At 37.9% G+C, this 24,258-nt stretch overlaps 1 protein-coding gene across 3 annotated transcripts; it reads right to left on the reverse strand.

Moving 5' to 3' along the window:
• Window positions 1–2,417: 2,417 nt before the first annotated feature.
• On the reverse strand, window positions 2,418–22,062 carry LOC141496084 (interleukin-36 alpha-like). Of its 3 annotated transcripts, XM_074198214.1 has the most exons (8): window positions 21,978–22,062; window positions 20,483–20,533; window positions 19,002–19,028; window positions 17,510–17,620; window positions 15,936–16,075; window positions 12,470–12,811; window positions 8,242–8,294; window positions 7,039–7,053 (listed from the first exon to the last, which is right to left on the reverse strand). In XM_074198214.1, the coding sequence occupies exons 2-6, from the start codon at window positions 20,514–20,516 to the stop codon at window positions 12,599–12,601; spliced, it is 525 nt and encodes a 174-aa protein (XP_074054315.1). In that variant the 5' UTR covers window positions 20,517–20,533; window positions 21,978–22,062; the 3' UTR covers window positions 7,039–7,053; window positions 8,242–8,294; window positions 12,470–12,598. The 3 variants fall into 3 exon arrangements, with proteins under 3 accessions (XP_074054323.1, XP_074054331.1, XP_074054315.1); XM_074198222.1 differs by lacking the exons at window positions 12,470–12,811; window positions 15,936–16,075; window positions 17,510–17,620; ... (1 more) ...; window positions 20,483–20,533; window positions 21,978–22,062 and adding exons at window positions 2,418–2,720; window positions 4,588–4,724; window positions 13,844–13,905 and having other exon boundaries at window positions 6,950–7,057; XM_074198230.1 differs by lacking the exons at window positions 15,936–16,075; window positions 17,510–17,620; window positions 19,002–19,028; window positions 20,483–20,533; window positions 21,978–22,062 and adding exons at window positions 2,418–2,720; window positions 4,588–4,724 and having other exon boundaries at window positions 6,950–7,057; window positions 12,470–12,568.
• Between the last annotated feature and the right edge of the window lie 2,196 nt (window positions 22,063–24,258).

A 24,258-nucleotide genomic window follows, 5' to 3' on the forward strand; every position in this document is an offset into this window, starting at 1 on the left:
GAGACCAACCTATAACATTATTCGACACAATTTTTCAAAATTAGAATAAGAATTTTGAGTCAAAAAACAAATATCTTCATTTTAGGGTTAAAAAAGAAAAGATGGGGCCACTAGGTGGCGCAGTAGATAGAGCACCAGCCCTGGAGTCAGGAGTACCTGAGTTCAAATCTGATCACAGACACTTAATAATTACCTAGCTGTATGGCCTTAGGCAACTCACTTAACCCCATTGCCTTGCAAAACAAAAACAAAATTAAAAAAACCTAAGAAAAAAGAGAAAAGAATATCTAATAGCACAAAATGAAACAAGCCAGTTTTATTTGGGATTATTTATTACCACCTAGAATTAAGCGTGTCCCAAAAGACAAACATTTTATTTAAATAACTTATTTGATCTGCGCTGTCTTGTAGGTGACTACTCAGACATACCATCCTAGAAATTTTTCTGTCAGTTGAAATTATTTTGTCAACTTTTCAATGAGCCCAATTGTGTATCAGGGATCATCACTATGTTAAAAAATAGTGTTCTCTTACCATTTCCCTAGCAAAATCTTGTTCTTCTAGGGTAGTGATGAGTAACTAAAAGAAAATAGCAGAAGTGAGTGATACTTTTTTAAATAAATAGTTGTAATGGAATCGGTAATTATAAATTCCAAATATAAAATTTGGATTCAGATTTTTTTTACAGCTATTTGAATGTTAACCAAAAATGTAAATTTACTCTAGTCTAGTGATTTTCATATCAGGGCTATTGAAGTTTAAGCTATTGAGAGTTATGGAGATAAGTTATCCCTATCTGACTTGGTTACTATAATACCAAACTAGAATTGTATTAAGATCTATTTTTGTCAGATTTTTAACAGAAAGGGGAATCTCTGCAAATGATCCAAACTAAAAAAAGCAATTCTATTAGAAGCTTCTCTGAAGTCCCATTCATTCCAATGTTCCTTAGAGATCCCCAGAGGACCAACAAGATTGCATCAGAGGATGTGTCAGAGACTACACAACTGTATGAGATGCAAGCATAATGCCTTCATCATCATCATCCTCTCCACAAATAGTTTCTAAGCCACCTATCCATGACCCTGCAGTGACTGAAATCTCAAATTCTATTTCAGCTTTTTCCTCCACCACTAACAGCAATAACTAATAATTCCTTTGTTCATGGAACTCAACCTAATTTTATTTTCCTCCATTCCTTATGTTTGCAGCTCTAGATCTTTTTGTGTCATCTGCAGGGATATTGCCTCTCATCACTACAATAGGGTGGCTATTTACTTATTGTTCTCATAAATTAAAAAGCTTTGTCAACCTGTCTGTAGGATAGATAGTGCTTGCACTGCTGGACTTGAACAAATGCTTTATGGTCCCCCCATATTTTGTAGTGCATGTTTTGCTAGATGATATTTCTTATGGTTCTTGATTAGTGAGAAAGTCACCTATTTATTTGTTTTATATATATATATATAGTAGATTATGAGTTAATATTTAATAAAATGGAACATGCTCAGTATGAGTTATGCCCATTTTCCCTCTTCTTTAATGTAAACTTTGCGCCTCAGTAAGGGGATTGCCCCTGTCTGGTGTTTCATTACCCATAGAAGACCGTCCTCCAAGAATTTAGATTGTAATGAGAGGTCTTCCTGTGGATTGAAGAGGAAAATCATAAAAGTTCATTTATGAATGAGGAGCTTTACTCAAATTCTAATCAGTATTATTCAATTCATTATGATTTTATAAAGAGTAATGATTGTCATTAATTAGGAATGTAAACTCATTTGGGGATATGTATTTATTCATTCATCTAATAATAAATATGGAAATATGTTACATATTAATCTAAACTTTGTACAAGTTATATAGGAATATAAAGTCAATTGAAGGTCCTATAAAAGACTTCAAACCTTAAATGTAATGATCAACCCTACTTACTTGTATAACCCCAAGAATGCTGACACAGGTAACTCTATCCAATTTGCTCAGATTTCATAACCAAATTATGTATGGGTAGTGGCATGGTACAAAAAGTCCCCCTCCCCAATATATTTTTGAAAGAGATATATAGCCATACTGTATTTTCTTACCCAACTTTATGAATAGCCTAGTTATCCCTTTTGTCCAACCTTAAGAGTATTCCATAAATCTTCAAACCACCTAGTTAATGAAGATATTTTCTTGCTTCACCCAATTCATGACCCTGCTGATATTTGTTTTTATCTATTTTAGGACATTCATCATATGCCAACCAAAAGAATGATTCTGTATTTGTGATAACCATCCTTGAATTTCAAGACATCAGGGTTTTAAAAAGACAGACCCTGGAAGGTGAGGGAATATTAAATCCTGAGGAAGATGTGAAGTCCACTTTTCATTAGAGGGACCATGAATTCTTTAATAAAGTGCCATTGGCTCAGAGCTCTGCTTTAGTCTCTTTTATTGAAGATGGGACAAATTTAATCCCACATTGGGCAGGCTATTTTTGAAGTGAGGCAACTTGACCCAGGCAGGCTCAAGCCACGAGGTCTAAAGAGAAAGCTATATTATATTTTCCCACATTCTTGGTCATTTGTGTTGGTTTTCCCCCTCTCCACTGAAGTACAGATGAACCAGCCAGGATAGGCAGCTGACTCAAAGGTAGAAGTGAAACCAGGTGCATTTCGGTAAAATACAAAAGGTATCTCTGCTTTCGGGCTTTTATATAATTCCATTGGGTCCCTTTCCTGAAAAGTAAGAAGAAAAAGCTCATAAGATGAAGTTACAGAATTTGAAAATTGGAAGGGTGCACAATGGTTATCCAGTCCAACCCATATACAAAAACTGTCCCAACTATAATATATCTAAATGGCCATCAAACCTCTACTTGAAAATTTCCAAAGAGTGAGAATCTATCTCCCCTTAAGACATTCCATCCCACTCTGAGACAACTCTATTAAGACGGATTTGCTGATAGCAAGCTTGAATTTGTTTCTTTGCAACTTCTACTGGCTGATCCCAATTCTTCCCACTGAGGTCAAATGGAATTTCACAAGCCCCTTTTCCTGATATAGTCCTTTAAATATTTGAAGGGAGATATTATGTCCTTCCCATCTCCAAGTCTTTTCTTCTCCAGATTAAGCATAACAGTTTCCTTCAACCAATCCCCAAATGATAAGAATTCAAGACCTTCTACCATCTTGGTTGCTCTCCTCTGGGCACTCTCCATTTTATCAATGTCCTTTTTAAATTCTGGTGCCCACTTGAATACAATACTCCAGATGAAGTGGAACATGAGAATCATCCAGCTCTTCCTGGAAATTATTCCTTTTAATGCAGCCAAAAGTTGCATTGGATTAATTTTTTTTTCTGCTACTTCTTCCCCTGAGAATGTTCATTACATTATCCTTGCCGTGAGCAGCTAAATTCTGCTGAACTTGGTTCAGGAAGATGTGAATTCAAATCTTGCTTCAGATGCTTGTTCACTATGTGACACTAGGCGAATAACTTCACCTCTGGTTGCTTCAATTTTCAAATCTATAAATGCTGATAATAATAGCACCTACCTCACAGGGTTGTTGTGAGGATCCAATGAGAAAACATCTATTAAGTACTTAGCAAACCTTAAAGTGGGAGATAAATGCAAGCTATGATTAGCCATGATCATTGCCTCTGAAAGAGCTTATCAGTTGATATTGTTGAACTCACACCTGTGACTTCCCAGACCCCAACTCCCCTTGCTGGCTACCCCTCCTTTTATATGGAGTATCTTCCTCATTTGGATGTAATCACTTCAAAGGCATGGACTTTTTTATATTCATTTTCAGTGCTCAGAACAGTGTTACTCTCATAGTAAATACTATTACTGTTTTCATTCATTTGATTGTGTGCACTGTATTTCAGTAAGAATTTTAAAACTGGAGAGTGTCCAGGGGAAGGAGGCTAGGATAATGAAAGATGTCAAGATCATGCCAAATAAGAATGAGGTGTTTAACTTAAAGGAGAACAGCTCTATGGAGGACCTATCTTTTTTTTTTCAAGTGTCAGATGGTCTTTCATGTAAAATAAGAATTTAAATATTCACTACTTGGCCCCACAAGTCAGGTCTAGGAAGAAAATGTAAATATTGCAACAAAGATTCAGTATTAATATAAGGTAAAACAACCTCATGATTGAAGTTATCTAAAGTGGAACCAGATACTTTGAAAGGCATTTAAAGGAAGGAAGAAAAAAGAGGAAGAAAGGAAAAATTTATTTAAGACATTATCTTGTTCCAGACACTGTTCCAAGAATTGGGGTTACAAATATCAGCAGTATGATAGTCTTTGCCCTCAAGAAGTTTACACTCAAATGAAGCCAAGACATAAAAGAAAGGTAAAAAGCATGGGGAGGGTAGCTGGGGTTTGGAAATGACCAGGGCATAGCAGGATGGCTTCTTACTGAATAAGATAAGGCAAACGTTCACTCATCAGAGTCCAAGAGTTTTCACAGGAACCTCCACAAATATTAGCTTGAATTAGTTTCTAAGAAATTCCAATTGAAATATTGGTTGGACAAGGTAACCTCTGAAATCCTTCCCCATCCAGAAATCCTATGAGGTGCTATGAAACTTACCTCCAGCTTCAGTACGGGCTGCCCTTCATTCTCTATACAACACAGACTCAGGTTATGGTCTGCAATTCCCAGGTAAATAGGATCGCCTTTGCCTTTTTCAAGAGAATCATCTCGGCATGGTGTGATCTTCAATGAGACTGGTAATACAAGAATCAGTGATGACACAAGGTGAAAATGTATGCATATAAGAGGATCCAGAATCCATTTCTGACAGAGGATGTTGGAGAAGGGCATATTCATTTAAAGGAAAGGGCAGGGAAATGACATAGTTGGACTAGAACTTTAGGTACATTGATTTGGAAGTGCCTAGGAAAGTGAAGAGCCTAGACAGACCTAAGGGAATCTTCCACTCATTCATGGATGGAGAGGTCATCTGCTCAATGATTTTGTCTTCATATTTATTTAATTTGTCCTTTGAGCTTTGGAATCCTTGGCAAAAATTCTAGCACCTGAACCCTGGAGCACAGCCCCCCTAGGAAGCACCCCAGAGGGCAGGTCTCTCTAAGTTACAAAAGAGGGCTCTCCCAGACTGCTATTTCAGTCATGCTTGCCAATTGACTTCTCTTATTTCCTTTCAGGTAACTCCCTAACTAGACAGACTTGGCAGTCTCCTGAAAGATATCCTGTGATGTAGTGTAAGGAATACATGAGGGAGATCTGACTACTGATTAGGTGAAAAACTTAAGATAGAGAATCAGAGAAAAGGAGAAACAAAGAGGTGGAACAAGAGTTAAGAGTGTGCTTTTTGGTAAATGGGAAATGCTCAGGAGGACCTAGCACCCCAACATATTTATTCTTTAATTCCCTAAACCTGCAGTCCCAAAGACTAGTAAGAACAGATCTCTTAGATGAGAATGTTTGTTCCTTGGTAAAGTTGAGGTTTCACCTCACTTCCAAATCTCAGAGACCCATGATTCATAATGCATTCTTCTGCCTAAACTAATTGGCATTACTTCCCTAATTACTGTTTTACTGTTTGCTTTAATAATTATTATTTATTCACTAAGCATGATCATTTGCAATGCAATTAGGATTTTATGAAGAGGGATATAAGCTGACTGAGATGATGTTGACTGTTACCCTCTTATTCTACGATAGACTACTTACTCCCAGAGTGACTAGCAATAGAGGACTGATTCTAAATACCACGAAAGCATTGTACTTCTAGATGTGGGCAGCTAGGTAGTGCAATAGATCAAGCACTGGTCCTGGAGTCAGGAGGACCTGAGTTCAAATGAGAATTCAAACACTTCACAATTACTGTGTGATCTTGGGCCGGTCATTTTACCCTAATTGCCACTTATCCTAGACAATTTCCAGTCATCCTGATTCATATCTGGTCAAAGGATTCAGATGGTTCCAAAGGAGACAGTGAGGCTGGTGATTTGGCACAGCACTCCCCTCACTTAAATTCAATTCACTTGTTTGTCATGGTATCAGCTTCCTGATGTCATTGTTTACTTCAAGAGCAAAGAATTTTTTAAAAAAAACCCAAATATCTTATATTTAATTAAAAGATATAATTCTAGCCTACAGCCTCCTTGAAGATTATAGAATAAAAGAATGATCACTCAATCACTGCCATCTCTCTACTTGCCACAAAAGCAAAAGTGGCAATGTTTCTAGATATGGAGTGGGACATTCCACGTTCCAGATCTCTAGGTCCTCTCTGCATACTTTCTGAGGCCTTAGAATCCAGTTCACGTTACTACAGTAAAACTGCTAGCTATAGAGCTAGAAAAGAACTTCTAGGTCATCAAATCCAACCCCTCTCATTCATACAAGAGCCTCATTTATGCTTGATGAGTGTGCAGGGTGACCCAATCTTAATGTAGCTAAGGGAGGAGTCTAACAATAGTCTTCTCAATGCCAAGTTCATTGCTTTATTCACTGAGTCACTCTAGTTTTTCTATAAAGGAATACCATATGGAAGAAACTCCCCAACTCTTTTCTCAGTAGCCTCAGTCATTTGTTCCATCCCAGCATTCCTCCCATTACCTAAAAATTCCCTGATATTAGATCCCTCCCTTGATTACAAAGGCTTGATTACAAAGGATCAGGCAATCAGAATTTCTCCTCCCACCGTCATCTTCCCTAAGCATTGTTCTACTGTTCTTTTGTCACTGTCTTCATGGCAGAGCATGGTTTAACAACGCCAGCCTATCCCCTCCCTTACCATCTTGCACTGTATGGTATAGGACTTTTCCCTTCTCCCACTATTTATGCCTAATAACTATCCAAGTCTTCCATGGAATGTTTTTAGCTACAAGTCTCTGCCCTGGAGAATACTATAAAAAGACAGTCATCAAAAACTTGAGACTGTCTTAGAAAGAGAGAAAATACAGTCAGGTTTCCTTCTCACCTGGGGTCACATTTTCATCCTCAGGAACGGCTATGAGGGTCTTCCCTTGAAGGACCAAGACTTGTTGATTGATATCACGCATTCCCTTGAAGTTAGGCTGAGCTCTTCCTCCAAAATGAAAATTGTTACAATGCAAATATCATTGACTACTGAGGATTAAAGCTGATTTAATGGATTGGTTTACAGAATATTGCCAATTCTCAGGCAAGCACTTGTACTGAATTTGATGGAATACAACTTCCAACAGAGGGTACGCATGACCACTTTCTACATCTAAATTCCTACTACAATGACTGAAGAGCTGTGATTGTGAAGGAAAGAACTGGAGACTTTCAGAAACGGGAAGGAACTTAAGAGTCCCTCTAATCTAACCCACTCCCAAACCTTCACTCTATCTGTTTTTTAAAAACAAAACCAAAAAAAAAAAAACTTTTAATGAGGAGAACCTCCCCATATAAGGAGAGTCTCCTATTGTACTTTTAGACAACTCCAAAAGTGTTGAAGCCTTTTCCAGACATTGATTCTAAATTGACCTCCTTTTGAATTGTACCCTTTACTCTTCTTTTTTGTCTTCAGGGGAAAATAAAATGAATCTAATTTCTTTCTCCAGGGTTAACCTGTAAATACTTGAAGAGAATTATCATTTACCCACAAAGTCTTCTTTTCTCCAACCAAAAGCACCCCAGTTTCTGCAAACCATCCTCCCTTGAGATGGACTTAAATCCTGTCCCTCCCTGACTGCTTCCAGCTTCTCAAAGTCCTCCCTCATGCCTCAAAAGAAACACAACATTGCTGATGTGAGGAGAGAGTTGCAGTTATCTCCTTATTCCTGCATGCTGTGATTCTCTTAAATCAGCCCCATATCACATCAGTGGTGTGTGTGTGTGTGTGTGTGTGTGTGTGTGGTCACTGTCAAGACATTGAATTAGGTCTCAGATATTTACCAGCTGTGTGACCCTGGGCAAGTGATTTAACTTCTATTTTCCTCCATTTCCTCAATTCTAAAATAAAGACAATAGCACATACCTCAGAATTATGAAAATCAAACTTGTATTCATTTACCATAGTACCTAGCACATAAACAACACTAAATAAATACTAGCTGTGGTTATTATGTTATTATATGAGGAAATTAATGATTGACCCTATAACACCCAGGCAGTGATTATCTGGGAAGAATTAGAACCCAGTTTCAACCTTCAGAACCAGTGTTTTTGCCATTGTCACACAGCTCAATTTTCTCTTTCCTTCTAGCCTGAGAGCCAATGCTGTCCCCCATATTGCCTGCTTACTTTCTGTCGGTGGAACCTTGTTTCTTCTATTCATGTTAAGATTCTCTCTGCCCCTGTAAAGATAGATGAAAGTTCATTGATTTGTAGGACTTTCTTCAGGGGTAGCCCCAGACTTAACTTTACTTCAGCACCTCTATTCAGAGTTCTTGGTGAGGAAACAAATTTCTCTGAAGAACCTTAATAGAGGTTAATAAATGTTTGCTCCTTGACCTCTCTTCACCCCCTACTATCTGCTGGGCTAAGCACTTTACAAATATTTCTCTGCTAATTCTTTTACAAATATTCTCTAATTTGACTGTTATAACAACCTTGGAAATAAGAGTGGTTATCATCCCCATGTTTCAGTTGTGGAAACTGAGGAAGATAGATATTTACTCAAGATCAATTAGCTAATAACTGCTTGAGGGAAGATTTGAGCTAGGGTCTTCTTGACTACTAGCACAGCCCTCCACTGTGCCACATAGTTGGGCTAGGGTGAGGGAGCCACTGGGGCCTTGGATTAGCAGGTTATGGCTTCTAGGCTAAACAGATTCACAGATGGTTCACCTTCCCTGGCATCCCTGGGCACTCTGCTCAACTTTCTTAGCAGAGATTTCCCCTCTTGCCTGGGTATAGTCATCACCTCCATTATTCTTCAGTGCAACAGATAAGACAGCAGATGAACCGTCTGGAATATTCTGCCACCAATATTGGACTGAAGATTCCTCCTTAGTTTTGCTTTGAAAAATTCCTGAACACTTGATATTTTTGTCAAGGAGATATTTTCCTAGTAGGAAAGGGGGGAGGGCATTTTTACAAGAAATCTTATTGCTAAAGGATTCATTTCTCAATTAGTTCCTGCACCAGATTTTTAAGAATAAGCATAATTTCCAAAAGGATTAATGGTCAAAGGATATGAATAGGAAGTTTTCAGATGAAAAAATCAAAGATATTTGAGTCAAACAAAAAAATGTTTTAAATCATTATTGATTAGAGAAATGCACATTGAAACAATTTTGAGGAACCTCCTCACACCTATCAGGTTTTTTACTAATATAACAGAAAAGGAAAAAATTAAATATTGGAGATGTGGAAAAATTGGGTCACCAGTGAAAAGTAGATGGAGTCGTATACTGATTCAACCATTTTGGAGAGAAATTTGGCACTATGCCCATATGTATCCCATTTGATCAAGTAAGTTCACTTATTATGTATGTATCCCAAAGAGCAGAAAATAAAACAATCTATATGTCCAAAAATATTTATAGCAGCTCCTTGTGTGGTCTCAAGAACTTGGAAACTGAGAGAATGTCCTTCAGTAGGGAATTGACTGAATAAGCTGTGGTGTATGATTGAGATGGAATACTGTGCTATAAGAAATGATAAGCAAGAAGTCTTCAGAAAAACCTGGAAAAACTTACATGGACTGATATAGAGTGAAGTGAGCAGAACCAAGAGAATACCGTATAGTATAACAGTAATATTGATCAACTGTGAATGATTTAACTATTTTTAAGGGGTTTTTTAGGTTTTTTGCAAGGCAATGGGGTTAAGTGGCTTGCCCAGGGCCACACAGCTAGGTCATTATTAAATGTCTGAGGCCATATTTGAACTCAGGTACTCCTGACTCCAGGGCTTGTGCTCTATCCACTGTGCCACCTAGCTGCCCGGTTTAACTATTTTTTAACAATACAGTGATCCAAGACAATTCCAAAGGACACATGATGAGAAATACTCTCTACCTCTAGAGAAAGAACTGATGGAATCTCAATGCAGATTAAAGTATACTGTTTATTTTTCTTGCTTATTTTTATGGTCTGTTTGCTCTTTTTGCAGCATAGCTAATAGGGAAATGTATTTTGCATAAGTATAAATAGATGATCTATATCAAAAAGCTTGCCTTCTTACAAGGGGGAAGAGAAGGGAGGGAGTGAACTTAAAACTCCAAAATCATTTTAAAAATTCCGTATATTCTTGCTAAATGTTTCTATGATTATGTTTAGTGTTTGTTTCTATTTAATAAAGGATTGTATGAGAGCGAGTAGGGAAGTTATTGATCTCCTTGACTCAACCTATTCAGATCCAAAATTATCTTCTCGCTCTAGTCTATACCCACTCTAACATTTAGATAAGGTCAGGTTTTATGAAGGACTTTAAAAACCAAATAGAGGGGCAGCTAGGTGGCACAGTGGATAGAGCACCAGCCTTGGAGTCAGGAGGACCTGAGTTCAAATCCGGCCTCAGACACTTAATAATGACCTAGCTGTGTGGCCTTGGGCAAGCCACTTAACCCCATTACCTTGCAAAACCTAAAACAAAAAACAAAAAACAAATAGAAAGCCAGGTGTAATGGTGCAGATCTGTAATCCCAGCTACCTAGGAGGTTCACGATTTCTGAACTCCAATTATCTAGACCAAATAGACTCCACACTAATTATAGTAATAACAGTTGTGAATCCCTGCATGGAGGGGCTACTTGATTGGCTATGGATGGGTGAACCAGCCCAGGGAATTTTTCTATGTCCATTAGAGTGAAATCTGGTAAATAATTGTCTGTCCATTGGCTTATAAGCCAATTGTGGAAGAGATATGGAAGCTCAGTCTATTTAGTACAGTATTCTGCATATCATAAGAGATTAATATTTTTCATTCATTATGTAAATACACATTATATAGATAAACTTATTTTGCTTGACCCAAACTGCATACAGTTTTGTTGAACCACCCTTTTGATTTCATTATTATAGGGAATTTTTAGTGAGTCAGTCAGGAACAAGCTTTTATTAAACTTACTAAATATTGGGTACCATGCTAATGCTGTAAAGGCTACAACATGATCTCTGCCATCAAGGACTTTAGAGTCTAATAAAGAAAAAAATATATAAACTCACTGCTCATAAAAGATAAAGGAATGGAAGTAAGATAAAATCACAAAAGGAAAATCCCTAACAGTAAAAGAGGACTAATAAAGATTTTTTTAGGGTATTTCTACATGAAAACAGACTAATCATCTACCAAGAATTCCAGTCTAATGTTTGTCTCTCTCTCTCCAAGGAGGGCCCTGTTACTTGAAATTCTTCTGGGTGCATCCAGTATACACTTAGAATGAAACAGGCTTTGTGGGAGAGTTTAGGAAGAGAAATGCTAAAAGATTCAGGTACTCATCATTATGACCATAATGACAATGATATTAAAGAAAGGGCTACTACAATTCATGTGTTAGGTATGTTAGGTGTTGGAAATGTAAAATATAAGATGGAAAATAGGTTGGGACAAAAGAAACTTATAACCTAATTCCAAAATAATATACAAATAGAGGTATAAACAAAAAAAAGATACAGTTAGGGAGTCCAGTGGATAAAATGCAAGACCTACAGTCAGGAAGACTCATCTTCCTGGGTTCTAATCTGTCCATAGACATTTATTAACTGTGTAACCTTGGGCAAGTCACTTCTGTTTGTCTCAGTTTTCTCATCTGTAAACTAAATTAGAGAAGCAAACCATTCAAGTATCTTTGCCTAGAAAACCCCAAATGGGGTCATTAAGAATCAGACACTGACTGAACAAAAATATTGTATTATACTTTTATTTATTAAACATTTCCCAGTTACATTTTCATCTGATTTAGTGGCAGTTTGCTGTCTGGCAGGCACTAAACTAAATGACCTCTAAAGTTACTTAGAAATCTAAACCTATAATTCTATAATCACAGTTCACGGAACATGAAAATCAACATGAGAGTTGGTGCCAAAGTGAATTTGTTTTGGGAGATGGAGGAGCAAGTCCATGGCCTCTTTGCTCCACAGAGAATTCTACTGGAATAGATGCCAGGACCAAGGTAGCAGGAGAAAATACCAAGATGAGAGAAATATTCCTAATACTACTTCTGCACACTACAGGGGAAAATAGACATGAATCTAGGAGGGTCCAGGAGTCTCAACTGTGAGAATGGGCTCCAGGTTCAGCAGCAAAAAGCTCAAGGAAGAATCTAGAATCCTGGAAGGAGTAAGGTTTTGAAAAAGACAGGAAAAAGAGAGCTCATGACAAGTCATGAGAAGAGGAAGGGCTGCTCAAGATGTAAAGGGTTTAAAGATCTATGAACTAGGGGGCAAGAGGCCTGGTTGAACTATGAGACTTTAGACAATCACATGCCTCACTGACCTCATTTTTCTCATCTGTAAAATAGCAATGGTAACAGCAACCTTGTCTAGCTAAGGGATTCTTCAAAAATGGAGTTAATAATACCAACCTTGCCAAAGTCAATGATGTTTAAGGATGAAGATAAATTAACATTACGTAAAAGGGTTTTTGGAATTGGAAAAGTTGGGCAAATTGTGTGGGTCTATCCCTGAACTGAGGTTTCTCACCCCAGAAGAGGCTACCCATTATTCCTTAAATAAAAGTCTGTGTTATTTTGATTCCCCAACTCCTTGGTCATCTTGACAGGCTCTCCCATATTATTTGAGGTGCAGATGAACCAGCCAGGACAGGCAGCTGACTCGAAGGTAGAGGTGCTACCAGTCTTCTTATGGTAAAAGACAAAAGGTTTCTGTGCCTTATCTGAATTGTACAGGTCCATTACGTTCTTATCCTGAGGAAGAGGAAGAAAAAGCCTCTTAGTGGGAATAATGGGGGAAGGAAAGTCAAAGAATGAGAGGAAAACTTTGTTCATCCATGAAGACTATTGGGGGGGGGGCATGGAATAGAGTTCATCAAAGAAGGTAGGCATAAATAACCTATGGTTCACCTCACTAGAGGGAAGACCCAAGTTATTGAGATCCCAGATCTTGGGGAAAAGAATAATTCCCTTCCAAGGAGATGGATCTCAGAATGAAAAAGAGAAAAGAGAGGTGGATTAGCTAATTAGTGATATCTAATCTCAACTATCAAAAATTCTGCTGAGTACTTCCTCTACCAGAGGCAGAATAACTAATCTTCCTTATCTTGCTTTAAAAACAGTCTCACTCTTCCAAATGTAGAGGAAGCAGTGAGGTAATAGTCGTTCTGTATATAATTCTCACAAATAAACAGTGATTTGCTAGTTATTAAAAACAGGATTAATGACAAATTTAGGAGAACATTATGTCCGTCTTGAAATTTGAGACAGAAAAACTGGTTTGCATCCTAGATTTGGAGAAAATGGATTACAAAAGGTTCAGAGAAAGGACAAATGGGATTCCATGGAATCCAAGAAGGATGGGATGCTCTCCCGAATGGCATCATGATAACACAAAGAGATACAAGGAGGAAGAAAAGGAGAAATTGATGAAAGAAAATGTACCTTCTAGACCCTATTAATTGACCTGGGATCAATCAACCAACTGATAAAACAGAAAATAAAAAAAGGGCCAAAGAGGGTAATGGAAGATAAAACAAAAGACATGAGAAGCACTGCTGTGCAGAATGAAAGGTTAAAATCACTAGGACAAGAAAAATTGAAATTGAGTTTCATACTGAGAGCACATGGAGGATGAAAGAAGGAAGAAAACCAATATTTGAAAGGGATAGGAAAATGATCACTGTTGCACAGAAGGGAGAACTACCCTTTTTTTTTTTTGCCTGATTTTTTTTTAAACAGAGAATAAATTTTGATTTAGAAAGAAAAAAAGGAAAAATGGCCTACCTGAAAGAAAAAGGGAGGTCGACTGCCTGGTTGCCTTTGATGAGTTCAAGCAAACACTTCCAGATGAATTATATTATGATGTCATTATACATCATAATTGTATTATGATCACTGGCAGACATTACTACTGAATTATTATCCATATTCTTTGTAAGAATTTGGAGATTTGAAGAAATACTGTACAACTGGAGTGGGATAAATATTTTGTTGATTTACAAAAAATAGAGGATTTTCCATCTTTACAACAATGATCTTGAATCTGATTTCTGGCAAAAAGTTTAGATCACATGATCAAAGGGACAATTGGTAAAGATCTAGAAAAGGAAACAGTGTGTAAAGAAACTAGCAGGGTATGCTCAATCACTCATAAGAATTTATTAAGCACCTATTATCCGTTAGACACTATGGATAAGAAAACAATTAATGAAATTATTTCTTACAAGATCCTATTCTAAGAACAGGTCATATCGAACCAACTTTATGTATTAATAAGTTGATTTATGTCTTCTTTCTTAGCCTCTGTGCTTCAGCTAAAGAGGGTCTTGAAGGAACCTTGCTCCACTTACATTTTCTTGACCAGACATGGATCCTGGGTTCTGAGTCTTTTTCCTTGGTCCCCCTCTGTTTGATTTGATCCCCTGACTCCTTGTATTTTGATTACTGAATGACATACGGTCCTTTGAGGCATATTCATACAAGCTTCTTCCAAATGAATAAATCTTTAATTGCTTAAATGAGACCAAACTTGGGCGTAGGTACAATTTCTTTCTTTAAAGTCAAATGCTTGACTCATAACTAGTTATCAAATACTCTGCCTACCTCTATATGTATTAATAGAACAACATAGAGTATTAAGTTTGATGCTGAATGAGACATATTTTTGGACATGGCTAATGTAAATTATCCACAGATGAAGTTTAAGGAAGAGGGAGACATGTCAGGGACAAAGCATGCCCAAAAGATGGTGTTCTGGGCACAAGGTTACATACCCCAAAATAGGAGGGGCCCAATGTAGGAGGAGGCATCGTCAGATTCAGGTGAGATAGAACAATTTTCAGAATCCATCATTGATAGTAGGTTTGGATAAAGCTTGGTCTTTATCAGGACCACAAACTGATAGAATCTTACATGAACTAAGACAGCAGAGGGAGCATGACTCAAGGTACCTTCAGTCGTTCATGTAATCAAAAAGCATCATCCATGTAACACAGGGTTGATACTGGAAACATGCAAGCTGTTTGTTTTGCCTATATATTTACTTCTTTTGCCACTGGGATCGCTTATCCTAAAGGATTCCATATTGGAGCCCAATCGTTATGAAAATATCAAACTATAAAAATAATATCAAGCCAAAACATGAAACAATATAAACTTTACAATTTTCACAAAATGGAAAGGAGATATAGGAGGGAGAGAAAATAAATATTTGTTCATTGAAAAAATATAATTTAAAAAAAAAAGAAAGAAATGCATGGTATTTGAGAAGATCAGTCAGAATTTGTCCAAAGCATAACTCCTATATTTTTGAAAGGTCTTCAAGGATGACATAGATAAGATTACCTGAAGGAAGAATAAATGGAACTTTTAAAATGATCTTTTGAGTCAATCCGGGTTAAATGCCTTCCTCAGGGTTATACAGGTAGTAAGTTGTCTGAAACCAGATTTGGACTCACGTCTTCCTGAATCCACGACCTGTGTTCTATGCCCTGTGCCACCTAGTTGCCCCTAAACTGAACTGTTTAAATGGAAACTAGACTTAGCAAGAATGAAATAACTCTCTCTGAGTTTGTGAAGGGTTATCATATACCAAAAAAAACCAATGAAACACGTATTTGGTGCCCAAGGAAAGAACACAGTGAGTAAGTAAGAGGTAGATGAAAACTGAATATAAAAAAGAAACTTCCTAACAAGTCCAGTTGTCTATATTATAATGAACTGCTTCCAAAGATATTGAGTTATCTATCATTGGAGGTCTTCAAGAGGAAGGTGGTCAGGAATGTTATGGAAGAGATACTTTCATATTGTTTCAAATAAGCAATCACCAATATGGCTTCCCATTCCAATGGGAATTCTATGATTCAATGAAACTCACCTCCAGCTTTAATATGGCATGTTCTTGATTCTTTTCACAGTACAGACAGAGGTTTTGATCCTTTATTCCTATATAAATAGGATTCCCTTTGTTTTTCTCGAGGGAGTCTTCATTTCTGCATGATTGTATGGCAAGTGTTACTAGAAAAATAAAGGAGATTGGATGAATTGACACATTAGTCCCAGAAAAAGACTAGAGACCTAGGATCCATTTCTAGCAGATGGAGATGGAATAGGGCTCTTTTGAGGCCCTTCTATCCAGACCATAGAAACTAAGGAGGATGGCCTGGATTCCCAGGCCATCTCCCTCTGCGTAGCCCTGACTCTATCATTTCCAGCAGATCAGTCACTAGTAGCCTGCTCCTCATGTTCCCTAATCTTCTACCTCCCCCAGCGGTAAGAGGACCTGACTCAACAATGTGTCCTTGCATCTTAGTTCTCATCTCCACAGAGTCTCAAGATGGCTAGAGCAGTGAGAAAAAACGAAATTGGTCAATGCTGACTCTTCCTCCACTCCCAGTTCTCTCCTCTAAGAAAACTATCTAAACATGTCAGCCTTAGATCCCCCAAGATTGTTCACCTATACAAGAAGAGAGCAAGAAAAGCACTAACCTCTAAGGAAAACCAGACCCAGATCTGGAAACTCATAGATTCCCAGCTAAATGCACCTGATGACTTCACAAGGAGTCAAGAAGCCCAAATTAACCCTTGGTTGATCCTCCTTCGAGGCAGGAGAATTGAACTTCATTCCCAGCTCAACCACCTTCTCATTTGGTGATTTTACATATATTATTTAGCTCTGCTGGGCTCAATTTCCTCCACTGAAAAATGAGATAGCAATCCTTGACCTGCATCCTTTAAAGGGATATTGTGCGAATAATGAGGAAGATTCCAAAGTGCTTTCTATTATCTTTCATTGGGACAGTGGAAAGTTCATTGGTTCTGGAGTGAAAGAGACAGGGGGATGAGGGATTATGATCAAATGCTACAGAAACCCCACAATTTCTATTGGGGTTGGGGAGGGGGGAGAGGTTGCTATCATCTTCTTTCCTTTCTTCTTCTTTTCCTTCCTCTTTCACCCTCCCTTCTCATCCTTTTCCCACTCTGTCTCTGGCATTGGAACCCTACCACAGTTCTGTCTTTGGACTAACAGCTTTCAGTCATTCAATTTGAACTCTCCCATCCCCCCAATGCATTGTTTCTTTCTTCCCCCTTTCTATTCTCCTCAAAAAAGTATTCTTTGACTATAGTAAAGACAAAGTCATCTGCCTGTCTCTTTCTCTATTTCTTTCTGTCTCTGTCATACTGCCTCTCTTCCTCTGCCTTTTGTCTGACTTAGATTCTCTCTCTCTCTTTCATTTCCTTATCTGTCTGTCTGTCTGTCTGTCTGTCTCTTTCTCTCTCTCTCTCTCTCACACACACACACACACACACACACACACACACACAACATTTATAGATATGAGGTCTGGAACACAATAACTAACCAAGTTATCCAAGTCTCTGGGAACCTTTCTTGATGGACAATGAGAATTAAGGTGCCATTCAAAGGACCTCAGAAGAGGTGTCACTCACCTGGGATCACATCTCCATTATGGGGAGTTGCTATGAGGCTCTTCTCCTGAAGGACCCATATCTGCTGATGAATGTCATGAATTCCCATCTCCACAGCCTGTTTTGCAACACCTAAATAAAAATAGATAAAATGCAAGTGTAACCAATTCATGAAGATTAAAACTGCCTAGAGATAGATCATTTGGAGCAGGTAACTTAAATTCAAGAGTAGCTATATTAATATCTCTTTGTCTTGGCTTTCCTTTCCCAATGAACCATTTTACTCTACTCTTTCTAATGCAAGGTTCATTCTGCTTCTAAAGAAAATAAACAAAATAGGAGCTGAGCATCAATATAGCTTTTTAAAAAAATTCTTATGACTCCCCTGGAACTACAGAGGGAGGAAGTCATGTGCTCCTGACCGTCCCCTCACCCAGTATCATAATCTGAGATCAGGGAAGTTCTAAAGGTTGGGAAGATGAAGATGTGTGTTCCAAGGGATAGATTGTTCTGGGTTTGAAACTATTTTCTAAGGTCTATAAAACTAGGAATACCCTTTGATCCAGGGATAGCTCAAAGAGATCTGTATCACAAAAAGATCATTGAAAGGGGGGCGGGGAGAATCCAGAAATATTTATGTCAATTTATGTCAATTCTTTCTGTGGTGGCAAAGAATTTGAAAGATGATTTCCATCTGTAAGGGAATGACTAAACAAGTTCTGGTATATATGAAGGTAATGGAGTACTATTAAGCATAAGAAATGATGTGTAGGTAGATTTCAGAAAAATTGGAAAAGCTTACATGAACTGACCCTGAATGAAGTGGGCAGAACCGAAAGAGCATTGCACACAATAAGAGTAACATTATGTGATGCTCAACTATGATAAGCATAGCTCTTCTAATCAATCCAGTGATCCAAGACAGTTCTAGACTTGTGATAGAAAATAGCATCCACTTCCAGAGTAAGAACTATGGAGTCTCAATGAAGATTGAAGCATAATCTTGTTCACTTTTTATATTTTTTCCTTTGTAGGGTTTTTTCTTTTTTGTTCTGATTTTTCTGTCACACCATGAGTAATATGGCAATATGTTTAACATAATTATACCTGTACAACCTGTATCAGATTGCTTGTTATATTGGGGAGGGAAGGATTGGGGGAAGGGGAAAAAATTTACAAAAATTACTATTGAAAAAACCACATATAACTGGGAAAAATGAAATATTGTTAAGATTTTAAAAAGATTTTTTCTGGGCTGATGATGTTGCATACATTCCTTAAAGGGCCCATGCCACATAAGGAATTTTTCCAAGACCAAATTGACCTACAATAAATGTCAAGGGGGTAATGAATCAGAGGAGAGTATAAGATAATAGAAATGGACAGATGATCATTGGTAGATGACTTAGTGTCATCAGGGAACTACATGAGCTTAGGACACTTCCCTACCCCACTCAGGGAACCCAGACCATCATGCACGGGGGGAATGGGAGGGGGCACAGTTATGTCTCACCATAATGTATTTCTGGTGTCTTTAAACCTTAAAAGTAATGAAAGCAAAAACATAATAATTTAGAGTGTTAGTTCCAGGTCAAAGAAGACAGGATATACTTCAATCAATCAATAAATCAAGCACATCTACACTATAATAGGCCCCATCCCTGACCTCAGACAGCTTAAATTCTAACAGAGGATGTAACATGTACACAGGCAGACAGTTCTCTTTAGGTGGGTGGATTTTGCAGCAGTAAAGTGAATTTGCCTGGGACTTGGGAAAGAGAGAGATGGAGGGAGGAAGGGGGTTGCCTCCATGAATGGAGGGGACCAACACAGGTTGCAGGAGGAGGAACTCACAGGGTCCAGAGACAGAACCTAGAGGAAGAACAGAGAGTGGGAGTGAGGGGATTTGTAGGGGCCAGACAGACACAGACTGGAGAAAACAAACCTCCAGTACCAGATAGAAGACAGACAGGAGGACAGATGGGCAAAGCAGAGCAAAAGTCTTCTTTCTCAATACATGATATCTCCAGTCGAGTCCCCCATCACCCCACAGCAGTGGGGGATTTCTCTTTCTCTTGGAAGGTTTAATTTTAAGGTCTTTTTAGTTTGTTCTTGGTGAGAGAGAGAGAGAGGGAGAGTGTGAATCCCTTAAGATAAAGAATACCCAAACCAATGGGCAGGAGTGGGGAAAGAGAGTGGATACAGTACAGTCAGGTTAACATAGGCGGTTTTTGGAATGGGAATTCCTTTCAGAATTCTTAAAGTCAAATATGAGTAAATTTATGAAAAGTAAGAACTATCTATACAGGAAGATGCAGAATATATACAAACTGAATGTGGGGTAGTTTCAAGAGGGAGAAAATCAGCAGCCAATGAGAATAAGAAAGCCTCCGCCACAGACATAAGTGAAAATAGATATTATGGGACACACTGGATAAAACTGAGGGAACTCTCATGTGTTCAAATATACATGACTTTGGGGTTCTCCATAACTGGGCATTGTCAAACAATGTAGGCCTTTAGCTTTCAGGTCTTCTGGGTGGACATAGAGAATAGATCCAATGCTATAAAAGATCATAGTGACCTTATTGTGCAACCCATATGGTTAAATTAAATCTCAGATGCTTACCAGTTGTGTGGCCCTGGGCAAGTCACTTAACTTAATATCACTTCAGTTTACTCAATTATAGAATAAAGATAATAATAACACCTCCCTCCCAGAATTCTTATGAGAATCGTCTGAAATAAGCTTTGCAAACTGCATTGATTGGCATTAAAAATGCTAGTTGCTGGCATTATTATTATTATTACTAGTATAAGAAGAAACTGAGGCACAAAGGTATGAAATGATTGACCCAAGAAGACCATGCAGTGAGCATCAGAGGAAGAATTAGAACCCAGATTTCCAACTTTAGAACCAGGGCTCTACATTGCTTACACAGCTCATTCTGACAGGTCTGAGGGCCAACATTGTCTGCCATATTGTCTGCTCACCGTTCTTGTGTATATTCAGGTCACTTGTACTCATGATAGATCTCTGTGGTCCTGTAAAGATACAGTAAACATAGTGGATTTATAGGGCTTTCTTCAGGGACAAACCCATACCTAACTTTACAGCACCTTTATCCAGAGATGTCAGTGAGAAAGGAAGGAAACATGCATTTCTGAAGGACCTTAATAGACAGAACTTAATCAGTATTTAATCCTTGTTCTCTCTTTCCCTCCTACTATCTGCCAAGCTAAGCACTGTACAAATTTTTCTGTACAAAGCCTTTTACAAATATTATTTCATTTGATAATTATAACAACCTTGAAGGCACATGTGGTTAACATCCTCATTTACATTTGAAGAAATTAAGGCAGAGATTTTTTAAGTGACACACTCAAATAAAATATCTAAGAATTTTTGAGGTGAGATTTGAACTTGGGTCTTCTTGACTCCTGGCTCATCCCTCTTCTGTAACACATATCTGTGAAAAGGTAAGGAAACTAGGGGTGGCTAGGTGGCGCAGTGGATAAAGCACCACCCCTGGAGTCAGGAGTACCTGGGTTCAAATCTGGTCTCAAACACTTAATAATTAATTACCTAGCTGTGTGGCCTTGGGCAAGCCACGTAACCCCATTTGCCTTGCAAAAACCTAAAAAAAAAAAGGTAAGGAAACCTTTTGGGCCATGGGTCAGCAGGCCATGGTTATTGCACATTTACAGATGGCTCCTCTTTCCTGGCCCCCTGGGGCATTCTGTTCAGCTTCCTCAGCAAGAAATTCCCCCTGGTCACAGGCATCACCTCCACTCTCCCCAGTATCCTCTAGAGCAACAGATGGGCCAGCAGACAAGTCCTCAAGAATATACGCCCATTCAAATGGGAGTATTCACCAATGTGGCAGGTTTCCCATTTGGGAAAGAATCTACACTGATGAAGAATGCCAACCATATACAAAGAAAGAATTTTGGACTCTGAATGCAAATCAAAGCATTCTATTTTCACTTTTCAAAATTTGTTTTATTTTTTCTTCCTCATGATCCCCCCCCCATTTTGTTCTGATTCTTCTTTCACAACATGGCTAACATGGAAACATGTTTAACATAGCTGTATATATATATATATATATATATATATATATATATATATATATATATATAACCTATTTCACAGTACTCACTTTCAAGGAAAAGGAAGAGAAAAGGGAGGCAGGTAAAAAAATGTGGAATGAGAAATCCTATAAAAAAATCCTACAGAACAATGAATGTGAAAGCTATCTTTACATGTAATAGAAAAAAATGAAAAATAAAGAATTTCCACACTGAATCTGGTTCATCAGCCATCAGTTTCTACTCTAAGGGAGCATGGAAGGCGTTTGATTACTTCACAGACCATAACGAGCCCTATAGCAAAAACCAAAAGATCCAGGTAATAGAAATATTTGGTCTCATATCCATACCCATCCCTGGAACCCAAGTTACAGCAAGGAGAGAAAGATCCAGAGACCTGGCTTTCAGCTGCCTGGAGGATCAAAGAGTACCTGGTTCAACCGCTCTCTCTCCAAATTTCCTGAACTCCTGGGCTGTGATAGTTTATTAAGTTTCAATGAGATTTTCTGGAGCTGATTGGCCTTTTATTTAGTTGAAGATCTGGGTGGTTCTGTAGCTTGGGTGGAGAGAGCTACAATGATGCCAAAGAATGTTGAAGAGGTGACTGGGTGGGAAGGGCTATGCCAACAGCAATGGGAGGAAATGGGTTGGGCATAGAAGGTTCCACCTTAGTTTTACTTTGAAAAATTCCTAGATGGCTATGTTTCTCTCTAGAAGCTATTTCCTTAGCAGGGAAGTGAAGAAATTCAACCAAGGTCTAATTTCTCAAATATATAGAGAGAACTGGGTCAAATTTATAAGAATCCAAGTAATTTCCAAATTGATAAATGATCATAGCATATGAACAGGAAGTTTTCAGAAAAAAAGAGCTAATAGCTATCTAGTTATATAGAGAAAGAGAGAAATGCAAGTGAAAACAAATCTGAGGTACCTACCACCTCCCAGTTATGAGCTTGGCTAATATGACAGAAAAAAAGAAATTAATAAATGCTGGAAGGGAGGTGGAAAATTTCAGACTGTGATGCATTGTAGGTGGAGTTGAGGGCTGATTCAGTCATTTTGGACAGGAATTTGGAACTATGCCCTTGTGTATATCCTTTGATCCAATAAGACTGTTATTAGGAAAATTGTTACTGGGAAAAGAGAAAAACATGAAAAGAAAGAACAGAAGAAAAAAGAAAGGATTTTTCTATGTCCAAAAATATTTATAGCAGCTCTTTTTGTGGTGGCAAAAATACTGAAAACTCTGGGGATATTCATATATCCATCAATTGGAGAATGGATGAACAAGTTACAATCTAGGAATGTGCAGTTCCATTGTACAATAAGAAATGACAAGTAGGATGCTTTCAGAAAAACCTGGAAAAACTTCCATGAACTGATGTAGAGTAAGGGGAGAAGAGCCAGGAGAACACTGTACACAATAAGGGCAATATTGCATGATGATCAATTGTGAATGACTTAGCAACACTTAGTAATAAAAAACTAATCCAAGATAATTACAAATGACTCATCATAAAAAATGTTATCCACCACAGAGAAAGATAACTGAATGAAGAATGAAATATATTATTGTTTTGGGTTCTTTTATTTGGTCTGTATTCTCTTATCCAGCATGGCTAATATGAAAATATTTTACGTGACTACAAATGTATAATTTATATTATAGTGTTTATATTCTCAAGGAAGAAGGAAGGGAAAGGGAGAGAGAGGATTGAACTCAAAAAATTAATTAAAATGAATGTTAAAAAACATTTTTTGAAATCAATACACAAAATAAAATAAAACAAACCACTTTGGAAACAAAAAACGAATGAATGAAATGATTGAATAACATATGTTGGGTTATTCATATGGAGACCTGGAACAAGGACAGATGAAGTGCATTAACAGCCTATAGGTTACATGGGAGGGAAGGGGAGAGAGGAAGGGAGAGAATCTTACATAAAATGACATCAAGCAAGGAGGATAACTCTTCAGATGTGACAAACTGTTGAACCTTTGTGGGCTGATATCACTGACCTGAGTGCCTCACCACTTATACAGAATAAAAGTTTATTAAAGTTTAAAACTACCCTGAGATTTTGGAGTCATCCTGTATATTTCTACAACTTTGTTTTCTATTTGTTACTAATGAGTAAAAGGATGGATGTGGAAGTGAATGTGTTATTCATCTCATTAATTCAATATATTCAGATCCAGAATTTTATTTTGGATCTGCTCTTAAAAGGGGGGGGGGTAGAAATTTTGATTAAGCTAGGACATAATGGATTTTAAAGGTCAAATAGAAAACCAGGTATTATGGTGCATCTACCTGGTGTATGGTGTATCTACCTGGGAAGCTCAGGAGTTCTGAACTACAGTGGCCTAGGTCAAATGGAATTCACAGTAATTATGGTAATAACAATTGTCATTCCCTGCATAGAGGGATATGACTGAGGTTACTTTAGGATGAGTGAATAAGCCCATGGCAGGAAAAGTAGCAGTTCCTTTGCCCATTATAGTGGAACTTGGTGAATAGCCCCATACTTCCATTGTGAGAGAAATAAGAAGGTTCAGGAAAAAAGGAAGAGAATACCATAGAAAGGCTTGAACCTAGGGGCAATAGGGAACCATAGCCATTTATTGAATAAAGGAGTCCCATGATGCCCTCTGAGGAAATTCCTTTGGCCATCATG

Source organism: Macrotis lagotis, chromosome 1, assembly GCF_037893015.1.
Source record: "Macrotis lagotis isolate mMagLag1 chromosome 1, bilby.v1.9.chrom.fasta, whole genome shotgun sequence".
Lineage (NCBI taxonomy): Eukaryota > Metazoa > Chordata > Mammalia > Peramelemorphia > Peramelidae > Macrotis > Macrotis lagotis.

Coding starts and splice junctions, on each gene's coding strand:
- LOC141496084 (XM_074198214.1), bottom strand. CDS start 20,516: ATGAGTACAAGTGACCTGAATATACACAAGAACG. Junction 17,621..19,001: donor GACACCAGAAATACATTATG/GTGAGACATAAC, acceptor ATTTTTATTTAG/GTGTTGCAAAACAGGCTGTG. Junction 16,076..17,509: donor TAATGGAGATGTGATCCCAG/GTGAGTGACACC, acceptor TTATTTTTCTAG/TAACACTTGCCATACAATCA.